This window comes from Leptinotarsa decemlineata, unplaced genomic scaffold (genome assembly GCF_025532065.1).
Source record: "Leptinotarsa decemlineata unplaced genomic scaffold, Ldec_3_MD MMD2_tig00002974_RagTag_RagTag, whole genome shotgun sequence".
In the NCBI taxonomy this organism is placed as follows: domain Eukaryota; kingdom Metazoa; phylum Arthropoda; class Insecta; order Coleoptera; family Chrysomelidae; genus Leptinotarsa; species Leptinotarsa decemlineata.
In genome coordinates this window covers 4930205-4947748 of record NW_027412578.1, presented here as the reverse complement: position 1 = coordinate 4947748, position 17544 = coordinate 4930205, and the positions used below count along the sequence as shown (strand labels likewise).

The window sequence follows — 17544 nt, the reverse complement described above, 5'->3', positions numbered from 1 at the left end:
TAATGACCACATAAGTGAAATCATAACTGATATACAGTCCATTTCTTTAATGCCCCCCCTTTTATTTTTTTGAACGGATCAACTCAAAAAATTGAAATTTGGGATAATGAAATTAATGCATGAATACTTTATTTTGAAGTGAAATTGACAGATGAAACTTTCAAGATGGTGACTAGGCGCTATCTGGGAAAAAAATTGAATGGAAAGGGGGGTCTTGTGACATCATTTTGAAGTTCCTGATATTTCACAACCTTAGAATATGAAGTCAATAATAAACCAAATTGAAGCTGCACAAAACACTTTCCTGAGGATCTGTGCATACAAATTAGGTCTAAGAAGGGGAGAATATGCATACAACAACATTAGAGATCAGATGAGTCTATTATATTTAAAGAATAGAAGAATTATTTTAGATGTATGTTTTTTAAGCAAAATTTCAACTGGCAACATCAACTGTGAGAAGATTTTATCTTTAATTAATTTGAATGTCAACAGACAGACCAGAGCCAGTACCGAAACATTTAAAATACCGTTCTACTCCACAAATTATGGTTTTTTTCTCTCATGTCACTCGAATGCTCAGAAATGGAAATATGTATCAACAGGTTTTATATCTTTAGCAGCTCCACAAATACCATCAAAATTGAACTGAGTCACATTATTTCCTGAAACATTTCCTTTGAATATTCTATACTATTTCATCATTACATTGCTTTCTTTTTATACCATATATCATATTATTATTATTGCGATATGTATTTATTATCTTTAGTTCAGTTTGAGATTTTACAAACTTTTTTTTTCATTTTTTTCCATGACAAAATTGTAATGTGATTTTTATCACTATATTATTGTATTGCTTTTTTATATTGTATTATGTATTTATTTAATTTATTATCTTTAATTTAGTTAAGATTTTACAAATTGTAATTGAGACTACCCGTTGAATAAATAAATAAATGAATAAATAAATATCTTCACCTATTACAAAATGGCGGAACATTTGATAATTTCCTGAAGACAAACACATTAAGATCGATATTTCTAGAAATATTCCTTTTTATCTGGCATATGGCAATTCCAACAACCCGATAAGGTTTGTTGAGTTACTTTTTGTTTATAAAAACAACAAAAAATGTCAGTACGACAATCAACATCATTGTTCAGTTAGAATATTCCCATTTATATAAATATTACTGGAGTTTATTTCCAAATCGCCATTTTCAACACCTCGACACGTGTTTCGATCACCAAGTGATCATCTCCAAGAGGAAAATTAAACGTGTCAAGGTGTTAAAAATAACGATTTGGTGTTGGGAAAAAACTCCAGTAATATTCATTACTACACCATAGGTTCCAAACAGTGCGTCACAAGTAATCTCATTTAGTTTTCGGTTTTACTTGTAGAAAGGTACCACGTCAACAATCTCTAAAATGTCAATTCTCATCCATTGATAAAAAAATTAAATCGATTTTTATTTACGGTGCGACGCGTAACTTTCACGAGACCAAAAGGATTTTCAATTAACGTTTTCCGAATCTGTAGAAAATATTTGAGAGAACTTGTATCCAAATTCACAACTACCGGTAGTGTACATAACGAAAAGCCCCTAAGTGCAAGTATCATCCATACAAAAATAAAATGGTACACCAGTTAACTGAAGATGACCCTGATCCAAGAATAGAATTTTGCGAAATCGTGACGGAAACCATTGCGAGGCATTCTACCTATCTCTACAATATTTGTTTCAGTGACGAATGTACATTTTTTCAAACGACAATGTTCACAGACAAAATTTCCGTTATTGAAGTGACACCAACCCTCACGTTTTCTAGGAAACACATACCCAATATCCAAAAAAAATTAACGTTTGGGCAGAAATATTGGAAAACCCTATCGTAGGACCTCTATTGATCAAAATTCAACAATAGTAGGAAACTACTATTGACCCTCTCATCATTGAAATCGTCGAAGCGAATCCTAATGAATTCGATATGGATATTGTATTACAACAAGATGGAGCACCACCACATTACTCCAGACAACTAAGAAACTATTTGGATACTACTTTTCCCGGTCGTTGGATTGATCATCGAGGTCCTACAGAATGGCCAGCTCGCTCGAAAGATTTGACACCTTTAGACTTGTTTGAGGCTTTTTGAAGCAAAAGGAGTACGAAACTGAACCTGCCTCAATATTGGATATACAGCAGAGAATAATAAATATTTGTAGAGATATTGACGTTACTGTGAAAATGTTCAGCGAATAGGCTGTTCATATGTCAAGAAGTTCAAGGCAACCTTTTCGAGCATCTTCTGAACTGACCTCAAGCTTATTAACTCATATTATGTAGTTGAATGTCAATGTATTCAGGCAATTATTGAAAGTTCCGCCATTTTGTAGTAGTTGAAGATACTGACATTACATTCTAAGGCTATGAAGCATTTGTCAGGAGCTTCAAAAAAGATGTGGCGCAAGACCCCCCTTTCCATTTAATGGTTTTTTTCAGATGGCGCCCAGTCGCCATCTTGAAAGTTTCATCTATCAATTTCACTTCAAAATGAAGTTTTCATGCATTAATTTTATTATCCCAAATTTCAATTTTTAGAGTTGACCAGTTCAAAAAAAAATGGGGGACATCTTCAAAATACCGTATACGTACACACCACAGGCGTTGAAAAACAACTGACCATTCCAACAATAAATTCCGCCAGCCGACTGCAGTTAAATCTGATTGGCCAGCATAAGGAGGCTTGTTTATTTTAACCAATTGTTGCAGATATGCGTGGTGATCATGAGTTGCTTTTTTTGTTGGATGGATATAGTTTAGTTGAATTAATTAGCTACAATATACGACTAGCAGTGGCCAGACGACAAAACTATAAAGTAATCTCCAATGATTTCTAGTGAAAGGTTACAAAATTTTCATTTTGGAGACCTTTGGCTCGCTTCATGAATATAGAAATAAAGAGAACAAAATAAAGAACTTCCAGCAAGGTTGCTTGGATGATAGATACCTGTTAGAGATTAATGGTTTATTATTACTTATTATTATTTGTGATGCACTGTACAACGGTTTGGTGTTTTGTATGCTGACATATGTTCCTATCAGGAAAGAGCTGAACGTATACTTCTCAGAAAGGATGAAAATGAAATTTAAAAAATCCATTCTCTCAAGCATCAGCTCAAGATGATTTGTATCCGATGATAAGGATTTTATGGTGGAAATGGGAAATGGTCAAAACAGAGGTTCAATTGCACAATATCATATAATGTTCAGGCATAATATATATTAATATTCATACTCAATTCCAAAAATTTTACATCACTACTTTGAATTGTATTGCTATGGATTTAAAAAGTATTTCAAGCAAAATGCATGAGCCGCAGAAAATTTCAATTAAAAAAAATTAACATGTTATACTAGCATTTCGCTTCTGTGGAGAAGTTTCACAAAAAAATTAAATGTCAACCGAAAATATACAGTATGTACAAACTAAAACTCAATAATCAATAAAACATTATTTAAAAAAGTCCAATAGCCATAGCGGCACACCAAATAGAGTGCCGTCAAATTTAATAACTAACAATTATCAACAAAAAAATAAGGGATTACAACATTTTTTCAATTCATAACGATTTGGGCGAAACTTCAACTGATATAACTTCAACATAAATTTTTCAGTTACCTTGATGATTGTGACAGTTTTTGCGCTCGAATACTGAAAGATTCACTACAGAGACGGTAGCTGGTAATGTGAAATGTTATTTAGTACATTGCAGGTGCTTTGAAACTGAAACTATTGCACTTTCGATATGACAGAAGTGATAAATTGATTACACCAGAAACGAGAATATTTGGGAGAGAGGACAACGTTTACTCATACACTTAAAAAAATATCTTGAGAAAAAAACAAGAATGCGATTAATAATCAGTCTAAAAGTTGGTCGTTGGAGGAATTGATTTTGCGAAGACTTATTTTTTATTTTTCACTTTCATCGTTATGTATGCAGTTTCAAATCCTAACACAGAAATTTCAATTTTTCTAGAATAGGTCAAAGGAGCCAACAATACAGGAAAATAATTACAGAAAAATGAAACTATACATTAGTGGTGATGTAAATCTTAGGTCAATCCGATTCCAATATAATCCAAGAGCTCCCGACAAATTTGGAGAAGGTAATAAACTGAGAGTTCCATTATATTTATCGCCTCACGGCACTGGCCAATCGTTTATTTCCAGTGAATTTCTCAACATTTAACTGACACGAGTGGTTGGGATCTTCACGAGTACAAAAACTCTTGAATTGTTCAAGATTTTCAGTAGACGCAACACGTGTTTCGCTATACAATAGCTATACTAACTAGGAAGGAATCAATCACGGAAGAACGAAATGGATAAAGACTCTTGAGGATCTGATCACTTTCATTCAACGTTGAGATATTCACTCAAAATACAAGATGATCAATAATCTCAGAAAGATGAATTATTTTGGAGAAGGTAGTCACCAAGACTTTAAAATAAAAAGAAAATATTTAGATTTAACGGCATGCCATAACATATTTCCCTCCTCAATTGAAGTATATTGTATCGAGTCTTTCGGCTCCAAAATTAGAAATATGTGCGTCTCTTGTACACATTTTTAAAATTTACGATTTTTTCAAGGATTCATCTGTATAAAAATAATATTTTAAGCTTTTGCTACATTTAAGGTCTTTATTGCCTTTTAATGAAATGAAATGTAACCCATAATATAACACAGCAAATGGAACAAAAACTTAAAATATATATTAATAATATACATACAAGTCATCTATTTAGTTTATTATAAATATATGATGAGCAGAAACAAAATAACCACGTTAAAGTATTTATTTTTTCGATCTGAATTTTCTTAGAATATATTCTCCAAATTTGTCATTTGGTCTCAGGCTAATAGTATCAAGATATGAACTGGTGATGATTTCAAAATGGTTGAAAATACCGCAATGATTTTTTAAACATTGAATTAGATACTGATATTCGTTTTTTCAATCTTCATCTAGTTACAAATTGTACACACCTTGTACCTTATATATTTATGCCTGAAATAATGAGGACCAAAAAGTTTTGCCAACCTCATGACTTTCGAGGGCCATTACTGAAAACTGAATAACTCTCATTTGAAACTAACAAGATTTGTATTTGAAATTTATTCTTCTCATCTATTTACATTTGAGTTTTTCAATCGGTGTATAATCAATTTCAAAAGTTTGCCTTCAAAAAAATATTCAAAATTGATAACAAATCAAAATCGTTTCTACATCAAATCAAGTTGTAAAGTTTTTTCAATATATTTTCTGAAAATAATTTCCTTACAACGTTCTGAAACTATGAAATGGAAATAAAAAACTTCGTGACAAAAATAAATATTATTTCAATACTGGTAAGATTCCATGTGATAAAAATACTCTAGTAACTGTTGTGTAACATTCAATACTTCGTGGTTCATTGCAATACAACCTATTGCAGAATAATTTATAACAACATTATCTACACTTTCCCTTTATTTCAGTTTTTTACCTCTATTAGTATTTCTGCATTTCTAAGGAATGTTGAACTCTAGGATTCGTCGCCGATTTGAGACATATTGAAGCAAAATGTTAGCTCGAATATTCAAATTGAAACAGCTTCCGGTTGTCTTCCACAAAAATTAATTATAATTGACCATAATACTGTGAAGCTATCATCAGACCTAATATTATTCAAATGTAAGCCTAAATTTATTTGGCAGTGTTTTACTGCAACATTAATAAAAAATAAGCCAGGACTAGGTTCTACAACCCAATAATACTTCCACATACAAACTGGAAGAAAAAAACATTCCCGAAACTTGAACAGAAAATGGGCCTTTTTCCAGTTTGTATCTGGAAGTAACTACTATGCATGATCTGCACATCTTTTAGAGTCCATTTTAAATCTTATGGTGAAGTAGAAAGCCAATGACCTTTCTTTCCCAAATACTGATCTGTCTTGCAAATATACCCCTTTTGTTTCAATCATAAGATATCTACAAATTTTATGTTTCTCACTTTTCTGGTACTTCGATACACATTTTTTATGAACTACAAACAGCATTTGCTCTAGTACACATGTATATTTGGATTGTTTCTATCTATAGGGTTTCAAGTGATTTTTTTGAGATTTTCATTAAACAGTTCACAAAACCGCAAGAAGTGTTTCACTGTACAATGGACACTGTCATCATAATAAAATAAAGATAGTAAAAGTTGATTACAAAAATTAAATGAGGCGATATTGAAATAAGAAGAATAGATCTAATGATTAGTAAAAAATTCTGATAGTGTATGATAAAAATTTTCCAACAGACATGTTTTCAGTGTTTCGTTTTAAATTATACAATTGCTTTGAAGCCTCTACACATTCTGAAAGATTATTGTAAATTTTTAGACCAATGTAGTCTGGCCCAGAAAAAAGCCTCTTTTAATTTAGCAATCGGCACATGGAACTAGTTTTTGATTCTCGTATCGTTGTGATGAATGTGGAATTGTGGATTTTCATCAAGTATCGGCCAATTTCACCACATAAATATTTTTAATATAAATTCATGTAAACGCCCTGCGTTAAAATGATTGTGTTTCAAAAACGAAGTTATTCGGGATTGCTTACGAATTTTTTTGTGCATCAAAATTTAGAAGGTTGAATTTCCAGGTTATTGGTGTTCCCGATTTGGAGTCGATATACAAAGTGCCCGTTCACATGGAAAACCACGAAATAGCAAGTGACTAAGTGAGCAATTAAAACGCTCACTTAGATACTTCTATCCGGGGTTTCATATATTTCTCTATCGATAGTAAGGGAACATTTCCCTGACTACCGATATAGAATATATGGATAGATGTATTTAAGTGAGCATTCACTAACTTAACTACTTGGCTATTGCGTGATTTTTCATAAAGGGCACTTTGTATATCGATTCCAAATTGGGAACACAAATAACCTGAAAATTCAACCTACTAAATTTTGATGTACAAAAAAATTCATAAGGGAATATTTCCCCTACCAACGATAGAGAAATATATGAAACCATGGATAGATCTAGAAAAAATAATAACTCAATCGAAGTATGGAATAACGGTGGCTATCGTTGGAAAGTATAAAAAACTGGAAGATACCTATACATCCATTTTGAAAGCTTTGACACACGCGAGAAATGAAGTTGGATGTAGAGTTAATATTAAATTAATGGACTCATCGAACTTAAACAACATATGCAACTGATGGAACCAGTAGTGTATCATAATGCATGGTACAACTTGAGTATTTCAGAGTAAGTTGATGTAGGTTGGTTGTCTTTTGACTAAACCAGAAAATTGTAATAGAATGTGCTGTCCTGAAAGTCTTGCCCATCAAGGACGAGTGAAAAACAAACGAACTTAAAAGATCTGTGACATAGCTTGTATAAGTGCGGATGTCAATGGTCTCTCCCAGTCAAGAATAAAAATTGTTAATAGCAATAAAAATCCAGTAGACGTTTAGTATGAAACAGTGCCCGTTTTACAAAATACCTAAAATGATTTCTAGAGCAGATACAAACTCAGAAATTGAATATCTTCAAAATTTATGCTTCGAAAATGGGCTATAATTTGGAGCAACATAATATTTTTGTATGTTGCTATGACTAGTAATATTATTATAAGTTATTGATTATTGGAAAAAAATGTTTTGGCTTTTTACTTCTCCATCTTTATAAAAAAATTACAAACTCTGACAACAAAAAAGTATATTTTACAAATATATTAGTATATAAAATAGAATCGCTGTACTAATCAGCATTTAAAATTTTTATTGGCGAGACTTCCGACCTTCATAATATATTCCAAACTGATGATTCGATTTTTTGAGCATCATTTTTTCAAAAGAGTACAGACAGAAATAAGATCAATTGGGAATAATCATCGACTTTTAAAAAGAGTGCATTTACTTACGTTATATTTGACTTCAAAGTAAGAAAATTTCAATCACTATAAAGTAGTAAATAACCCGATTTCAAATATTTTTTTAATATTGAAAAATTTCAGTTATGGTTTTATATACCTTGTTTTTTATCTATATTGAAATAACTTTTTTCATTAGAGTACATGAATGCTTTTATTAAAAAAATAGGTGTTGTTAGAATGAGTTGAAGGGCTACAAAGTACTTTTTTATAATCAACAGTTTGAACTGCTGACAACCTATAATTGACAGTTCAACTATGAATTATGGTTGATTTCATTTAAAAACATACTTTTTGGCGCTTCAGCACCTCCCTAGTTTTATATATTTTTAAATTAGAATCATTTTCTCAATCTCTCATACTTAATCTCACACACTGATAATATTGAATTCTTGGTAAGGAATGAAAATGAAAAAGGTTTGTTTTCAAATGAGATTGAAGAAACTGTCATGCTGTTCAAAATGGGTCTAAATTTGAAAAGCCTACTGATATTAAAATAAACAACTCTGTAATGGATGGAAAATGGATGGAAAACTGTAAAATTTTAAAAAATTCAAGTGTATAACTATTCATGTCTTGATACAAATTATCTATAGTCTAGTACTTTTAAGTCTTCCAATCATAATAAGGTATAATTTTCATAAATTCATAAATCCACAGTTACAGAAATTGAATCTTACTTGATGACAAATATTTGTGACTACGATCAACCAATGATCGTACAGTGTGCGATATTTTTTGTGATACATTTCACTTGATATAAAGGGCCTCAGACTATTTTTATAATTATCAACAGTAGTTGGAATTGTCATTTATATTAGACAATTTAAACTGTCAATTGTCTGATCTAACTGACAATTATCCATTGCCTTCACTTGCTCAAAAACTATGAAAAAATTCCCTCCACAAAAAACAACCTCCGAACTACCGCCCACAGCTAAAAACGAATTTCAATAATATGTATGCTGCCCCTGCAGCACATCTCTCAACTCATCATACTATATATGAAATTATATTGGGAATCTGATCAAAGCTTCACGTCCAGTCAACAAACTGAACGAAAAATTAATTATGTCTGACATTTTCAGCTATTTCATTTTGAATTTCTTTCGCTTCGCAACATTTCGTTCTTAATCGGCTTCTACATTGCAACACGATAACCTATCACAGATAGCCATTTCAATTACCATTCTACGCAGATTCACACTATGAGATTTTGGACGCGTCGAGGGGCTCATCGAAAGCAACAAAAACTGCCAGACTTTCTCAAATATACATCAGTAAACTCGACTTTCTTCACCGTAAATTAGACAAGGGAAAAATTTTCTTTATACATTTCGTGATGTCCTGATGGCATATGTCCGTCGAAAGGCAGTAGGGCTGTGGCCGCCGGCCTTTGCCCAGCGTCAGTACTGCAAGTCCACCATTTCCTGATCGAAATCCGAAACTAGTTTTTTGATATGAGACAGCTTAGCGTGCAGGTAATAGAACCTGCGTTTTGCTTTTTGATGTTCAAAGTCCTTTTTCTTCTCCCGGTATTCTTTCACTATCTGTTTTTTTATGGCCTGCAAAAAATTGAGTACTGGTTGATGAAAACAGTAAAGAAGATATTTAAATTGTCGGCCAGAATTGCCATGAACTGCTAAAATATCCTAGCTCAACCCGGAACCAATTAATAGACAATTTGAAATATATTTTTCAGGGTCATTATCAACAAATAATTAATTCAGTCGCTCTATAAAAATATATTACATAAACCATTTTCAACTCCGATATCTACCACAATTTAAATATTCCATTTTGCGAAACATTACACAGAGCCATTTTTAATTTGAGATTGAAATTTACATTCCTTTTAATGTCATGTGCTTTTGTAGCTTCATATCTCAATAAATATTTATTCTGCTGTGTCGTGATATATACTTGTGAATATAGAGCAACATTAATAGAAGTTGAAAGCAAAATAGAACATCACTGAAAGAAAAACCATATTTTTGCAATACTATGTGACCTTCAAAGGCTTTAACTATGACTCTCATTCACTGGGAAAATCCAATACTACAATATTTGATAATTGGCTTGGAACTTCTTTGATTATACTCACAGTAGAAGTGAGTGTTTTTATTGATCATAAAATGTCTAGTTGAAAAAAAAGTAAAACATAATCTGTGTGTTTATTCTATACTGAAGATGAAAAGAAAAAATTCTTCAAGTCGACCTAATAAAACGTTTACAAACATTGAATAACTGAAATTATTAGAGACGAATTTACTGAAGGTGAAGAAAAATATACGGATCTTTTAAATAAACAAAAAATCCGAGTATTTGGAAGGTCAACATTGAAAACTAAAAGAATAGCAATCTAATGCAACAAAAAATCCAATGAGGTGAAATAAATTGAAATGGAAGGAACAGAAAAATAAATAAAATATAATAATTAAATATAGTGCAATAAAGGTATAATATCCTGTCATCTTCAACGAAAGATTCTTAATTGGCAGTAAATAGTGTAGAAATGTTTACTCACTTTATATTTAGAACTCTTCTCATTTTCTTTTTTCAGGAGTTCTCCTAAATGACAAAATATGTCAGAAACCTTTTCCAACCCTGCGTGCAAAACTCGATATTCATTGTAGTCTGCAATGTAATCGTTTTTATACTTCCTTCGCTGTTCAAGGTCTCTAATGGTAACATATTGCCTAGAATTGAATAAAACCTGGGTTATCAATTGTTATCACATTCAAAAAATATTGTATAAAATTATAAAATAGTGTAAAGTAATAACAACTGAATTCTACATTGGGTATCACAAACAAAATATGTTTTATAAAGTACTGTTTGCATAATATTGAACAAGTTCAGCTTGTACTTAAATTGTTGGCTGTAATCAACATATATATATATATATATATGTTAAAATTAGTTTCAGACATTCTTTCAATTGTGTGATGCAAGAAACATGTATGTATGTTGGAATTGGTTTTCAGAATTTCAAATTCAGCTGTATTTTCAATTGTTTTTGTATTCCAATACTGTTTTCATATTTAAAGATTTTGTACTGTAGCTTAACTCCTGCCAGAAAACAACTACTTTCCCGGCTAGTACCTCTGTGAGGAAGCTTGCACGAATGTCTATCGAATAAATTTCAATGTCAATCGTGGCATTAGCAGAGGAAGTAGTTTTCTAGCAGATCTGAACATTGAGAGAGGTGAATGTTTCAAATTTATTTGAAATATCATTTTCTCAGTACATTGCATTTCTTCTTCATTCAATCTTCAGACTCATTTTGATTTCACTGAAGTAATTGATGAAATTATTTTTCAATATCATGAAAAAATTCAATCCAAGTAACCAACAATCCAACAGACTTCTATGAAAAGTTCAATAAGTAAAACAAACCCAAGTTCTTTTTCTTATCACTTTCTTAGAAACAATATCATGTCAATGTAAGAATATGAATTCTAAAATCGTACAGGAAATCATTTCAGCATTGTGATCTCATATTTTCATTCAGTTTTCACCTTTTATGTTCCAAAAATGTTTTGTTATTCAATAAATAATTAATTTTTACTTATTAGGTTGTTTCGAAAGTTTTGTCCGTTTCAATGTCATGTGTTTTTTGTAGCTCAATAAATATTAATTCTACGGGGGGTCGTCGTATATAATGATTGATGCTGTTCAATAGTAATAATGATTGTAATTTATTGAACAAAATTACAATTTTACTCATCTGGCTATCGACCGAAGTCCTTCCGCCCATGTAACAAAACTGCTTTGAAATAACAAAGCAGTTTTGTTACAATAACAACATAAAAAAATACTCTATGGATATAAAAATGAACAAACAAAACAATTTCATTGATAACTTTAACTTTTCTAACAGTGTTGGGTGTCGATGTACTCTTGCATGGGGGTTTCTTGTCACAGCATACATGTCACACATGATTTCTATATTGTCATCTTTTTTATCAAACTTCTGAGTGAGTGACGGTAGTCTTTCCTTGATAGGGATAATACCAGTGAGCTAGTACAGCAGAGGGTTTGGAGGGTTGTGTTTGGGGTTATTAGGATGCCTTAATCTTGTTATTTTCCTTATAGCCGTTGTTTCCAATACTTTTCAAGGCACTTTGTTTGATATTGAGAAACAGTGGGTGCGAGTATTCAATAAGTGGACGACAGATTAGACGGTGTGTGGGATAGCGGAAGAACTGATGGTTTAAAAGGTATTGGAAAGATCAGAAAGTTCGAAAAACGGGAAACTAACATAAAAAGCAGGTCCGCGAGTGTAAACAAAAAAAAGGCTAACTGTATCTAAGGGTGTTCATTCAAGAAAAGAGAAATGAAAATTTCTGTTTTTTACCACTTTTATTTGTAACTAACGTTACGGCAGTTTTGTCCTATACGGACATTTTCAAACTTATACAATAAACTATGTTTAAGTTTGAAAATGTCCGTATAGGATTAAACTGCAGTAACGTTAGTCACAAATAAAAGTTGTAATTATGATTTCCTACCACATAGAACGGCTACATCCATCAATTCATTGGTGTTCATCCACGTCGCAACAGCAAATTTAATTTACCTTTTGGGAACACCTGTCCACTGGTGATCACAGATAAAAAAATATCGAAAAAACACAGTTTTCACTGGAAAACAACAATAATAAAATTGAATAATCAGGAGAATAAAATTTCAACAAGAATACTGAAAAAGAAAGGTCTCTGGGGAAAAATTCGGCATTGTCCACTGGTGAACATCGGCGCTAAACGTGTTAGAGACAGCTAACCGCTGATCATAAAAATGACTTTCGCTTTCAGAATTAAAAAAAACACTTACTTCTCGTAATCAGGAAACTCTTCGTTCTCCTTCTCGGTGCTGAGAGGCGGATCCAAATCCGCAGGTGGTATACTATCAGTTTGACTATCTGGGCTAACCCTAACTATCCTATTCTCAGTAGAAGAAGTGACTTTATTATATATTACATTCCTCTCCTTCTCTACTTCCTTTTCGACAGCTTGTCGCCTCACTCTGTTGGTGGCTATTTGATTCATATATCCGTTCTGCCGCTCAGTAGACCTCTCTCTCTGCTGCTCCTGGCTCGACTTGTTGACGACTGGAGCGCCGGGAGAAATACTACGTCTATCGACAATTGTCTTTTCTTGGCTTAGTTCAGAACTATGACTATCACATGTAGATTTTTTGCCGGCGATATCGTCGTCATCATCGTCGTCGTCGTCATCACTAGAATTGGGCTTGTCGTTGAGCATTCCGTTCGAGTAGCTATTCACAGGGGCATACACTGAAAGAAGGAAACTTCATCATCCAAAGAACGGTACATTCTTTATTCAAAAGTATCGAATTATATAATTCGGTGTTTGTGTGTGTATTAAACGTGAATCAAGATGGCCGCGAGTGGCAACTATAGTTCTAATAAACGTGTTCTACCACATGCCTTCAATCAGTAATACTGATACAAAAACGCCCAATACGATGCATATGCAAATCCAAGCCTAGGGACTCTTGTCAGCCTCTTTTTGCCTCTAACAGAATCCTAACTGTGGTCTCTTTATTTATACATGAGACAATCTGCCTTCTCTTCAAAAATAGGAACTTGTTTAACAACTTGGACGAGCCAATGTATCAAACTCACTGAAATGTATTGAATCTTACCTAACAGATAGCCAACAAATAGTAACTATTAACAAACATGGTCGAACATACAAATCTGAGAATGCGGCAGTGAAAGTAGGAATACCCCAAGGAAGCATTGCGGGCCCCTTGTTATTTATTATCTACATAAACGATTTATGTTATCATTCAAACACACATAATTCAATTACAGTCTTTGCTGATGACCCTAATTCATTAATAGGCCGTGAAACATACCCTGAAGTAGTAAAAACAAGTATGGAAACGTTTAATGATACAAAAGAATAGTTCACTAGGAATAAGTTAATTTTGAATGAATCTAAAACTATTCTTATACTTTTTACAACTAATCAATTACAGATAGAACGACCTCAAACTTTGAATATTGAAAACAACTATAAAATATTCAGAAGACACCAAACAGATTGATTATACAGCTAACAAATTGAGCAAAATTTCGTATGGACTAAGGGTGGTTCACAAATATCTCAACAAAGAATCGGTAAAAATTTTATATTTCTCCAATTTTGAGTCTGTAACTAGATATGGAATCATATTTTGGGGAAGCAATAGTAATAAAAATAAAATATTTATAATTCAGAAAAGAGCAATCAGAATGATGAGTAATTTGAAGTATAATCAATCGTGTAGAAATGTCTTCAAGAATAACGGGATAATGACGATATATGCTCTTTATATTTACGAATGCTTAATGTTTGTATTAAAAAATAGGCATTTGTTCGTTAACAATATTAATCAACATTCCTATGGAACAAGAAGAAATGATTTCGTGCTCCCTATACATAGGTTAACCATAACAGAAAAAACTCCTCATTACATGTCAATGAAGCAATACAATAAATTTCCTAATCGAATCAAAGATTTGAGGAGCATAAAAAATCTAAGAATGAAATAAAAAAATACTTAATAGATTTAGAACCATATAGTGTTAGTGACTTTTTAGACCAAATCGAATTATAGAAATGTATATATTTATGAGTATATGTAGTCTTTTTTTTTTTTTGACATTATTTCATTCTACGTTGTCTGTGTACAAGCTGTAATAGTCGGCATATTTTTTAAATAAAGATTATTATTATTATTATTATCAAAGATTCAGCTTCAAATTACCGCTGCTTTCTTCAACCCTAGTTAAAGATTCCATTGATTTCAACGGTCTCAAAGAGTTGAAAGACTTGCTTTCTGTGAGACCTTATTATAGCTTAGCAGAATTCTACGACGATAATTTTAATTGAGTAGGACTAACTGTAATATCTACGGTATTTTATTGATTTGATTCAATTTAGTTTCAAGTTGATTTATTTAATTTTATTGACCATGTTCTTATATCCTGAACGTTTGTATTAGTAAGTGATATTACTTTTGTGATACTTTTGTGATTTCATTTATATGTTATTTATATTTCGCACAAGGCTTTGTCAAAAAGAATTTATTCTTCAGACAATAAAGTATATTTTGAATTGAATTGAAAAATATAGTGTACTTATGGAATGTGATGCAGTTTACCATAATGCTTGTGCACTTAGAGCAAAAACTTGCTGTGAAGAGAAACTTAAATAAAAATATCTGATGACTGATGAAGTTTACTTGATTGAGAAAATATTACTCCGCAAAAAAAAGTTTTATAGACACAAATTCACTGTCCCCTCATCAACAAGCAGTTAAATGTCTGAAATCAGTGTATTCAGTGATGACGTTGAATCCACAAAGAAATGGGACAGATACAAAAAAAAATAAAGACTATGCTACCCAAACCAAAATAATGACTGGACAAGAAACTAAATATTGATATAGGGATAATTCCAAACATCTCTAATTTACAGGGTGTATTCAAGTAGTTAAATACGTAAGTATTTAAGTACGACTCAATCCACTGATGTCAAAGTCTCTTAAAGCCATAGTAGTTCAGCTTCCACAACAGTATTCCACAATTAACACAATCAAGTATTTGGAGAATCATAAAACACTGCCTCACCATCATTGATTTCAGTATAAACATCAAATAGTAGATTGAATATGGCCTCATCAGTATTTTTGTATATTACGGGCTGTTGCAAATGATGAAACCTGTATGGGTGCCTATATTAGGCACCCTTAGAATAATAAATGGCCTTAGTTGTAGAACAGATTTCAAGATTTACCCCTCTTTATATATTTTTCAATGATTATTATGGATGCATGATAGGCAACACATATTTGAAATGTATAGTGACATTCACCATTCACATTCACACAAAAAATGCACGATTAACGAAAGTCATTATTCTGTAAATTATTAGGCACCTAGATACTATAAGCTCCATTTACATTTGGAGAGGTTATTTTATAATAAATACAAAACCAAAATTAAACAGGAAAGTTATTACTCAATCGATTTTTAATGCTGATCTGGGTTGTTACTGAACGGAATTTGATTTTTTTTATTTTGACAATTTGACCATAATTTGTTTATATTCCGTACTTCTGTCTTGTTTGATTTATTTTAATTGAAATGTACGTAACCACATTCTGGACGTGTGCAAAATCTTTACGATTAGAAGCTATCTATCTATCTAAATATCTATCCATGATATACTCTCGTATTAACTTCAATATTATAGCATGGGGTTGGATCAAAGGTAAAGAGTCCGGCTCCATTGAATATAATTGGAAATATAATTTTAAAAAGGTAATAGATGGAAAAGTTACAGAAGTGTATCTAGATAAGTTGTACCATTTTTAAACAAAACATTACTTTTCTTGTACACTCACCTCCTGCAGGAGATTCCCTACTCCTCGGATTCATGTTGCTCGCATCGCGTGAATCTGTGACGGGCCTTCGTTGACTGTTGTTTTCGAAGGGCGACTGGTACGTCTGGTCGACTTGTTTGTTAGTGTGGGCGATTCGCTGGCGTTTGTATGGAAAACCGTCCGGTCCATCGTGGAAACCCGGACGTTTGGAAGAAGTTATCAAAGGCGGTGAGCCGGGATGGGTGCTTGTAGGCGACTGGCCGCTACCTGAGCTGCCATCGCTACCTCCCGGCGGAGTTAACGTTTGGGGTTGTGGTTTACGCCTAAAAATAAATGAAATTACGTGAATGCCGGAAACAGTTCCAACTGGCTTGAAAACAGTGAAATTTCAAGATCTCAAATTTGTTATGTATATTTCTCTCGGCGGAAAGACCATGAAAAATAGTTCTCCTAATCGTGAAAATGCATACAGCATACAAAGAGAAAAAAACGCTACTCAACAGTTTTTTGTTGTTCTCCGCTTTGAAATAACAGATTTAAGTAAAATAAATTCACAATTCAGGAAAATACTCTGCGGTTAAAAGAGTTCATTCAAATTACAGCACAAAACATTAGTCATTCTATTCCTAGTAGAACAACAGTTTTGATAATAGTTCGGATCGTATACATGCACATTAAACTTGAAATTTTTAAAATTTGAATGGTAATCTCATGTGAATAAGGGCGATGACATCTCCCCTCACGAAGACGCCATCTATGGGATCGACAAAGACTCAATCCCCGAATATCAAAGATAAATGTAGCCAGAGTCAGAAATGCTTTGTTGTCATAAAAGTTTAGGTTTTGTTGACAAAGCAGGCTTAAGAACTAAAACAATCTGAAACATTAAAACACAGGTCAAGAATTAAAACAAGATATCAATATTGCTCAAGCACACTTCAAAAAGTCTATGGTATAAGTCCGTAATAAAATTTTTTATAAGTTGCAAAGTCAACCGAAAGAAATTCCTCAGTACTATAATAAGCTTTATCTAGCGAAGTTTTTACTCTTTTTCGAAACTGTTAGCAGGTTAACTTTCTGATTGAAAGGGGGAGATGATTGAAATATTTTTTCCTATTATAATTTGTGCTGTTGACAGGATAGG

At 32.4% G+C, this 17544-nt stretch overlaps 1 protein-coding gene across 1 annotated transcript in view; it reads right to left on the bottom strand.

The window, feature by feature from the left end:
• Positions 1-3251: 3251 nt before the first annotated feature.
• Positions 3252-17544, bottom strand: part of Su(Tpl) (Suppressor of Triplolethal) — an 86135-nt gene continuing 71842 nt past the window's right edge. The window contains exons 5-8 of the mRNA XM_023156533.2: positions 16422-16723; positions 12837-13299; positions 10528-10699; positions 3252-9565 (exon numbers count right to left, since the gene is read on the bottom strand). Of these exons, the coding sequence (XP_023012301.2) occupies positions 9407-9565; positions 10528-10699; positions 12837-13299; positions 16422-16723 (1096 nt within the window). The 3' untranslated portion in view covers positions 3252-9406. The remainder of the gene's footprint in view (positions 9566-10527; positions 10700-12836; positions 13300-16421; positions 16724-17544) is intronic.